This window comes from Cupressus sempervirens, chromosome 9, assembly GCF_028749045.1.
Source record: "Cupressus sempervirens isolate cs-2001-9-10 chromosome 9, ASM2874904v1, whole genome shotgun sequence".
Classification (NCBI taxonomy): domain Eukaryota; kingdom Viridiplantae; phylum Streptophyta; class Pinopsida; order Cupressales; family Cupressaceae; genus Cupressus; species Cupressus sempervirens.
In genome coordinates this window covers 438,121,814-438,131,871 of record NC_143126.1, presented here as the reverse complement: position 1 = coordinate 438,131,871, position 10,058 = coordinate 438,121,814, and the positions used below count along the sequence as shown (strand labels likewise).

The 10,058-nt window shown below is 34.2% G+C and overlaps 1 protein-coding gene and 1 long non-coding RNA gene across 3 annotated transcripts in view; both read right to left on the bottom strand.

Annotated features, from left to right (window-relative positions):
- Positions 1-4,263: 4,263 nt before the first annotated feature.
- PUM23 (pumilio 23) overlaps positions 4,264-10,058 on the bottom strand; it is a 110,834-nt gene continuing 105,039 nt past the window's right edge. For both annotated transcript variants that reach the window (XM_089800506.1, XM_089800507.1), the window contains 3 exons: positions 5,990-6,138; positions 5,496-5,678; positions 4,264-5,133 (listed from right to left, as the gene is read on the bottom strand). In XM_089800506.1, the coding sequence (XP_089656632.1) occupies positions 4,470-5,133; positions 5,496-5,678; positions 5,990-6,138 (996 nt within the window). In that variant the 3' untranslated portion in view covers positions 4,264-4,469. The remainder of the gene's footprint in view (positions 5,134-5,495; positions 5,679-5,989; positions 6,139-10,058) is intronic.
- On the bottom strand, positions 7,692-8,917 carry LOC149539180 (uncharacterized). Its single transcript, XR_016356169.1, has 3 exons — positions 8,683-8,917; positions 7,930-8,575; positions 7,692-7,782 (listed from the first exon to the last, which is right to left on the bottom strand). It is a non-coding gene; the product is annotated as an uncharacterized LOC149539180 (long non-coding RNA).

The following is a 10,058-nucleotide window of genomic DNA, read 5'->3' as shown; positions in this document are numbered from 1 at the left end:
AAAGAAGTTAATAGAAAATAAAAGTTATAATACAAAAATGAGTGTCTAACAGAAAATGAAAATTAATAGAGAAATAAAATAATGAACATGCATAAAGGTTTGGAGAAAGATGGTCTAATAGAATAAATAAAAACCAAACCAATAGAAAAAAGAGACAAGTAAACGTACCAATAAAGAGGGTCCACTACATAAAATAAAATTAGGAGCAAATAAAATATGTGGTGCAAAAATGGAGGGTCCAATAAAGATAATGAAAATTGAAGGTGATGGGAGAGAGAAGGGGGAAAAATGATAATGAAAGAGGGTCTAGTGTGGAGAATGAAAGTTAATAAAATGTGAAATAATGATGCAAAAAAGGTGGGTATGAAAACGAAAGGTAATATAAAATAAAACAAAGAGAGGCTCAACTTTAGTCCTTCTCTTCAACTCCCCAATTCATTAATATAATTAATTAGATAGATAATTAATTAATACAAAAAGTTTCCACCATGAAAAATTATATTTTTGTTTTTAATTAAATAATATATCCTATACTATTTCTAAAACAATGGGTACATTGATTTTCCTTGTCAAAATATAGTAAAAGAATTGTCAATGTTGAAAAGAAAACAACACACTTACCTTGGTATTTGTTCGGTAGGAGAAAATCATGGTGATACTCAGTGATAAATCCTTAACTCATGTTGGGTTGTTGCCTTGTTTGAATTGAATATAATGACATTAATCTACTTTCTTAAAATTATATGATAGAACTTTCTTCCAAGAAGATGAAGTAATCTTAAGATCAATCAGCTAAATAAAAATTCAAGATTGAATTATATTTTAATTAATCCCATGATATCTATTTCTCATGATCTAATTATATAAATGGAATCAATATTTATGCTAGTGATATTATGATACATAATTTGCCTTACTAGCCAAACAATGTATAAGGTAACTTTGCAATGAAAAGTGTAGTGTTTAATTGGTAGGACATTTACATATGAACATATTAACCATCACCTTGGAGTTGAGAAACTCCTCTAAGATGCAAGTCAATGACACTTCATCTAGAATATTCAAATTATCATTTCAAACACCTTGACAAACCACAAGCTCCTCTAGAGATGCTCACCAAGTCTTCTTTAGCCTCAAAGAGATTTTGTCCTAAAGCCTTCACCTCATCATCTCCACCCAAATTTGAATCTCCCATGGTGTGTCCCTCTTCCTTGATGTTAATTATATCTATTGCCTTTGCAGTCTCATTCTCTATAAGGGCCTCATTTGTTTTGTAGGATTAGTAAAACTAGTTTTTTATTCAATACCAGATTTTATCAAAATCAGGTTTTGTATTTCAAAATCTCATTTTGGGAAAATTGTTTGTCCCGTTTGGTTCACCTGGAAAATGATAGGAAGATACAACTCCTCCGTTTGGTTCATAAAATTAGAATTCTAAGCTTGTGGAGGAGGAAGTTGGGGTGCGCATGGAGATTTGCAGGGGCGTCGAAGAAGTGTTGCAACAAAGTACAACACAAAAGATTGTGAGGTTATTCATGGACAACAACTTGGAAGTGTGTTGCGGAAAATGGTGAGACAACTGAAAGATATTGCAAATATTGCAATTTCTAAAGGGTGGGTATCTACAGACAAAAACACATGCAAGAGCTCTTGGATCACTAGCATTAAAGACTTTGTAAGCAAAGTAAATTTGTTTGTTTTCTCCACTCAATCCTAAGTCATAAATTATTTTTTGCTATTTTATAAGTTGGGATTTTCCTTTTTGGCCTTTGGACTATGGTTATGTTAGTGAACATTTTTTCAAAAAGAAACTTCCTGTGAATAGATGTTTCATTATTCATCTACTCAGATTTCTTATATGTAAGATGAAATGAAACATTTGTGACCAAATATTTGTCTTATATGTTATCAGAGAGTAGAACACACAATGTACAATAATATAATGAAAAATCTCGAGAGCCGAACGCACAACGCTCACCAATAAAATGTAAAATGGTTCAAAAATTAATCCATTTAAAAAAATTGCAATCCTAAAAAAGTTAAACCTAGAATTCAATTCCCAATTCCACCTATCTAAATGGAAGTGTGGTAACCTCATTTTGGGGCAAAATTAAAATGCTGCAAATCTAATTCCACTTTATCATTTTCGACCCAAACGACGAATTTGACAAAAAATAGATTATCAATATCTCGATTCCAATCCAATTCTGTGAAACAAACGGAAACTTAACAAATGGGGCCTAAAAGTTCGCGCAATGTAGAATTAAAAAAACTCATTGTGGTGGTAATTTTGGTAATATCATTGCAAATCTTTTAAGAATGTCCAAATTGGAAAAAAAAAAAACGTAAGAGCATTACAAATTTCATTCAAAATAATTCAAGGAATAATTAGGATAATAGTAAAAAAGAGTTAATATATCACGAGCCATTCTATTAATATAGAAACAATAATAATAGTAGAAAAAGAGTTATTCGACCTTTTGGTTCTATATCATTACATGGTATTTATCATCACGAGACATTCTATTAATATAGAAACCATACAAAGTGGAAAGAAAATATGATTAGGCAACAATTCTAGAGCACTCATATTGCATTTTGCACAAGTGGTAATGGAAAATATCAATAATAAACATAAAACATATTTTGAGGCCTTCGGAGAGGAATTTGCGGTTCAACTCTCATCGGTTTTATAAATGGAAAATTCTAAGGCGTTGGATTGATGGGCAACGTCTATACAGCCACGAAAATGCACTTTCATACGAAGGAGAGGACTTTGTCAAATTTTTAAGAAGTTAGAAAAAGCAATGTAAAGGAAGTGCATTTTCGTGGCTGTATAGCCACGGGCGGATTGATGAGGCTGAAATTTGAATTCTTGGACACCTTTCCAATAGTATAAGTGGTTTCACATTTCACCCACCAACTACCAAGCATTAAGTTATGAACTTGAAAATTTGGAGAAATAAATATATAATATTTTTATAATAGAATTTTTTAATTTAATTTTTTACATCCAAACTATTCATCCAAGGGGATATTGTGACTCTTGGAATTATTTGCATTCTATATAAACTAACTTCTTAAAATTTACGAAGCTCCTTTGTGTTGCATACATCTCTTTTCGAGTTTGTTACTTTCAAGTTTATTTTGCAAAATCAATAATTTTGCAGGTTGTACATCAGGTACAATCCTTTCGATTAATAATTTAAATCTTTATATTATATTACTCTTATACATCATTTTATTACCTCATGATGACTTTGTGTTTAATAGGTATTAGAAAAAAATTGTTTAATATCATAAAAACATAGAAAAAGAAGAATGTTGTTATAGTTTTTTTTTTTTTTTTTTTTAAATCCATTTTTTGGACTACAAAGAGACGTTTGAAGGATATATGGTTTGGGGTAGAGAGAGAGAGAGGAGAAATTAAATGAGTAATGCAATGAAAAATCATATAATGAGCAGAGTAGCTAACAAAGATTAGACAGAGTGTTACGATGATTTTCAAAATAGGAACTTAATGCAATGTGTACATTATTTGGAGTTGGAAAGTTTTGAATACTAGTTTGAAGTATATATGGTCTGGTTCAAATAAATAAATAGGTGATTTAAGGAATGTCATGACAAAAAGTTATGTAACGTGGAGACCAGCCCCCTCAGAGGTTAGTAGTTAAAATGTTTTGACTTTGATTTGAGTGGTGATAGTTCATTTCTCCAAAGAGTTTTCTAATAGATGACTTTAAAATCGCACGTATAAGACGGAGTTAAAATGTCCTCCCCTTTCACTCACTCAAAGCACAATATCTTCACAACTAATAAGAAGAGTGCCAAAATGTCATGTTGAAAAGGTAAAATGTAATATGTTAAAACAAATAACTGCATCTTTAGATATGTTAAAAAGGATCTTTTTATAGACCATGATATTGTGCTACAGGAATGTTGTAAGGAAAGTAGGGAATTTTTTATGATGTAATGTGGAGAATTTTGTGAATCCTTACTGTAGATATTTTGGCACTTAACCTTAGATTTGAGTGGTCAATTGATAGTTCATTCCTCGTTAAAACCATTTCATAGATGACTTAGGAAGGTATATAAAAGATGGAGTTGAAATGTATCAAGTCATTTATTTCAGTTGCTTGCTTCACCATCTACTGAGAAAAATTATTTGCTAGGATAAACTCATGAATGCCTAGAAATCATGAATTCAAGCCAGAAAAGTGAATGTGTCTGCAATAGCTTCTATGCTACCTAGTGCTATAAAAGTCCAAGAAAATATTTTATGTCCATACATCTTTCAGTGACTTAATCTTCCTGTTAATACAAGAAACAAAGACTCGAAATATATTCCTGAGAGACATATCCGCTGCTTCATATAAACTCATATGTTGAATAATATTTTCAAACTTCAAGTACCAAGAGCATAAATGCATTACCAAAAAGTAAAGTTGCATAAACAGAGAATAATGTTCTTAAATATAAACCATTTGTTTCCCCTGTTTCTGTTTCTTATTAATAGAAGTTGATGGATCCCTGCCGTGACCCCTCTTTTTCTTTTTTGAGCCCCTTTCTAAGAGATTAAGGACATTACTTAAGGAAGGATCAATACATGGTTGATCAGGCACAATGCTGACGGAATTTGTGTGGGCTTCATTCACCTCCCTCCCTGTAATTGACTTGTATGTTTTTGAATTCTTAGAGAAAATCTCGTCAATATCATCTTTTCCAGGTTTTTCTATAGAATCTCCTAAAACTGATGGAACTTTCTTGGCCAGCTTAACCCTGTGATTGTCTGATTCGTTTTCATTTGATCTAGATTTTCCATATGCATTTTTTGCCTTTGGTTGTTTATGCATGTCAAACCCTAACTCAGCCATTAAATTCTCAAGTTGTGATTCACCTTGCTTATTCAAAAAATTCTTCTCCAACTCAATCTGTATATTGTCTAGCTCTCTATCCCTCTTATTTTTACCTTTCTTTTTAACCACTTCTTTGACTTCCTCATCAAATGGCATCAACCCATTTATATCTTCCTGCCTGGCCTCAACATCAGAACCAAACACTTCACTGAAAGCCTGACGTGTTGATTGCTTTGAACTTTGGGATGACCTCCACTGTTCGGGACCTTTTGAATACCTGTATAGCATTCATGTAAATGATAAAAATCAGACTGCACTGATATCCATGTTCAAAAAAACAAAGAAACATGCCAAATGTAAAGTATAAACATTATATAAAAAACATGTCATTCTGAGAATTAGAGATTTTCAGGGTCCCTTCCTCCACAATCCCAACCATAAGAAACAATGACTTTTATAAAACACAGAGCAAGCATAAATGAAAAGCTGATATATAAGAAAAAAAATGCCAGGAATCTGATCTCTACTTTCAGAAGTTGCATATATAATTATATTCCAGAAAGTTGTGTTAAGACAGAAATGGAGGTAATCTAAGATCTTAAATGACCACATAGGTATGTCTTCAAGTAAGCATTATACCTAGTAATATCACAAGTTTTTAATAGATGTGGACCATGTTTTAATCTTGAGAGTTCTGCTTGCACCAAAGTGAGTTCAGATGCTATCACTTCTTTAAGAGCCACATCAGCTGCAAGAAAGCATTTTGACACTGTAAATGAGCTAGATGGCTGCTGCGCCAACTCGCCAAAATGGCCACGAAACCTTCAAGAGAAAAAAGGAGATGTTAATATCATCAATCGAAGCTTCTTAATAGTGGAGAATATTGAATAAGAATGAAATGGTAACAATAATGACTAAATTTCTTTTCTATAAATCTATTAGTGATGTAACCCATCAAAACTCCAATTTACTTACAAAATCTCCAACAAATTCAAGATACACTTTGGAGCTTTTTAATATTCTAGCATGCCGTGAAATGCATAAAACGTCTCGCAAGTTTCTAGTAACCTCCTCAACTTCCCACAAAGTACAATATCCCTGAGAATAATTAAATTAGTGTAAGAGAAACTTACTTAGATATGAGTCTAAGTTTATGCTTCAGTGGAGCTTTTGAAGAAAGGAAGGCTTCAATAACTCGACTACCTCCAGGATCTTTTGCAGCTTCTAAAATATAATCTATTTCCATTGATGCAATGCTTGAGCAAATTTGTTGAATGAAATCCTGTTTAGAGACGCAGCAACCTCATTAAAGCAAACCATCACAAAGGTGCCAATTACAACTCTAACTTTAAGAACATGTTTCGTTAAAGGAAGCAAATAGCTTACAAGAGATTTTCTACATTACTTGTTTTCTTTCAGTAGAGAACCAATTTAATAAGATTCGATATGAGAAAGAAAAATGTCTTGCCTGCTTTTAATGCAAAGAATTGAGCATAAGAAAACATTGTGTCTTATGTGGGTGCACTTGGGTTTCAGAATCTATACTGTGAGATTTAGTTCCACATTTCTCGGTGTTGTCAGTAAAATTAGCTATTGTTAATAATTGTTGGTTAGTCGAAGGGGTGGGTAATTTGGGATGGTCACGACAGTTGGTAGTCACATCCCTTCAGCACTGATATATGGCATGACTTGAGACCAAGAATCATCATTATTGTGGAGTAACAATTGTGCTGCCATTGTGAGTATGTCTGGTATATATGTATAATGTGACTATAAACATTCACTGATAATAATAAAGAAGGCTTTGTGAATTATCTGATTAATTGTGTTGCATTATGTTTCTTTCTGTTACTATACACTCTCCTATGTATTAATCCGTTACCCTACAGGCAAACACTCAGTAATCTCAAGTGTTCTGGAGCAATAGTAACACCAAGTTGTAGAGACAACTTTCCATACACAATTGTGGGCAAAACAACATGGTGAATGGAAGCTCCACAAATTGTTGAGAGTCTAAACTCAGTAGAATCCAGAAAACTAGGGAAAGAACTTTCTATAGGTCCAACATTTGCTACAAAAGAACGATCCTCAAATCAACAAGTGCACCTACAACTGAGAGCTGCCTGAATTTTTTGCCACAAATCCCATTTGATGCCACATTTGAGTAGTAGAGTGCTAAAGAGGTTTCAGGAAGCACAGAAGTCACTAAAGTCACGAAAATTGTTGAAAGCATTTTATAAATCACTAAAGGTGCTTGACTCGCTCTGGAAGCCCAGTGAAGTGTACAAAACCAGACATGACCAGCATCAATCTGGGAATTGGGTTTGGTTTTACTAGAGCAAAACTAGGCTTCAAGGGAAAAGCACGATGCTCAATCCCATAAGGTACAAACCCTATCTGGCACAAAAGTTATTCTAATGCCTTTAACTATGTTGCTGAATCAGGTACAGGAATGTGAACAGGTAAAAAATACTGACATGGCAGAATTTTTTTGGGGGCTTGGATGCATTTTTGGTACATTAATACAGAAACAATATCATATATGCAGCTACAAAATTAAATTAAATTAGAATTTCATTTACCAATACATGCTAAACAAAATCATCATAAATTTCAAATTTTGGAACATTAATTCAATTTCAGGTTTCAATATCAACAAGGTCAAACTAGAATCTCATGATAGATAAGTTCAGAGTTCTCTAATCACCATTGTAGGTCTTACGAATATCAAATGACCAAACTAAAAGCACTAAACATTATGGCATCTAAAAACATGAGCCCTGGGTGCACCCACAGGAGATTTGTTTCAGAATCCAATTCCAGTATGTTTTGTACCTGGAATCGTCTGAAAAATGCCACGATTCAGCAACTTAGACCTTGACACTATAGTCCTCTAAAAATGTGCATCAGTTGTCAACATGGCCACCTATGTTGGATAAGAATGAAAAAGCAAATATTTATGTTAAATAGAGACTTGTACTGTGATTCTTAAAGACAAATGATTTAGGACACAGAAAATATCTTTGACAAGGCAAACTTAGTAGTACCACTTGAAATTTGTTTCAAGGGGTACCTGACAGAAAATGGCTACTGCATTTGTCAGAAGCAATTTTGTCCCGCAAACAGGTGCTATTGCCCAAAAACAGCAGCGAATTCCAAAACGATCAAGAAACTCTAATCTCTTCAAAGCCCCAATAGTTGGGTGTCCTGTAGTGCCTGAGGAAACATCTCCAGCATTTAATTAAAAGATGAGCTTCTGCCCATTCAGAAAGCATGTGTAGGAAGTGAGAAACTAGTGAATTTAGAAGTATAACATAAGCACAGAAGGGCATCTGGATGTTGGTACATTACGCGGGGGGATGTGAGTGCTGTAATATACTATACATATAGAAGTTGAAGTGCTAGTTATGAAATGATGTATGATAGTTTAGAACTAATAACTAGTTAAGAACTAATAAATTATAATGCCAAATACTGGGAACAGAGCAAAATTGCAACATGAATATCAAAATATTACAAAGATGGTTACAATGAGTGATACGATATCAAAACATGTACATACATTCATATATATAGTTAGTGTGTGTGTGTGTAGTAGTGACCTTTACAATAGTCAGTAAACCCCCTTTCTATCACTAGTGTTGGAGCTGCAACTTTTGCTTGCAGAAACCCCCAGTGGCAAGATGGTGGAGCAAAGGTGGTGGTGGGGGGACGAGTCCCTGTGTTAAACGGGAATTTAGTTAACTTTATAAAAAAAAGGATCTGCCAATATGTGTACATATTAAAAGGGTGAAAATGCATACAAAAACCAAGCCCAATTTCATGCCTTAAGCTTGGAAGAGAGGTCAATATATAAAGCAGCACTGCTGGAAATTAGTCATTTTTATGGTGGTTGATGTCTCTCAGAGCATGCTCATTTTTGTTCATTGGCCCATCCTTCAAATCTTCTATTGTTTACCAAGTCTTCCTTGACCAAATCTTCCATCTCCAGGTATAACTACTCCCATTGTTTGTGGTTGTGACGCCACCTTTGTTAGTAACTTCTGCAGAAACTATTGAAGCTGCAAGGAACACAACTGAAAATGAGCTCAGTATATTACTCACAAACTAAGAGTAATAAAATGCTTTGAGACCTTATATTTTCAAAACAACAGACTCCATAAGGGAATGGCGGCACAACCCCAATCATTCTTTCACCAAGATGACATATATGAGGTATATGGTCAACTTCCACCATTTCTCATATTGTAGCTGCCAGAAAGTTACAAGCTTAGTTCCTAAACAAAACTTAGCAAACCAAAAAAATGACTTGGACTTGGGACTTGGATAAATCGTGTCAAAAGCTTGGGGAAAGAAAACATAACAAAAACATGAGAAATAGCATGGGTTTATTTTTTTCTTTGTAAATCAATGATCAAAATATTGTAATGCTTTGTAAGTTTATTTCTGGTCTCAGTACAGCTATTCAAATATTGGATATTTGTGCTATGGAGCCCCTTCTTATTCTGCCTGTTGGATTTCTTCTGCTTGCAACTGTGAAATGATGTCCTTCTACCCGCAATTGTATACAGTTTTCCATGTTCCTTCATTTATGAGAGTAAAACCTCCATTTGTTTCTATGGAGAGACATTCAGACACTTGATTCGAGTTTAAAAATCCCTATGACTACTTGCAAAATGCAAGAAAAAAACATGTGTAGGTCCAAAAATAAAACTTGTGAATCAATCTACAAAAATCACACATTTTTAATGAAACTCGGGCAAGTCACAAGTCTCTTGATATACCATAGTTACACCACCCTGGGGGATGGGGGAATGGGGAGGCAAGTTTCCGGGACAAGGGGACAGAGGGACCTTAATTTGGGGACGACAGGGGGACGGCGGGGGGACCGAGGGGGTTGTATATTTTATACATATGGTACTTAAAATGCTAGTTATGACAAGATTTATTGCAATATAAGATACTAAGATGTAAAAGAGTAAATACTTGAACATTGCATTGAATTGGAAAATCAAACATTGAACATAAATAGTCAAATCAGCAAATAGTTAACACCGGGATGCCCCCCCATCCTTGGCCAAGGTGGTGGAATCTGGTGGCACTGCTGGGGACAAGGTAACGAAGTCCCCAAGTACCCGGTGCGGGGGGTGAAAGGGGGCGGACGGATCCCCATGTTACTATATGATATACTATATATATGGT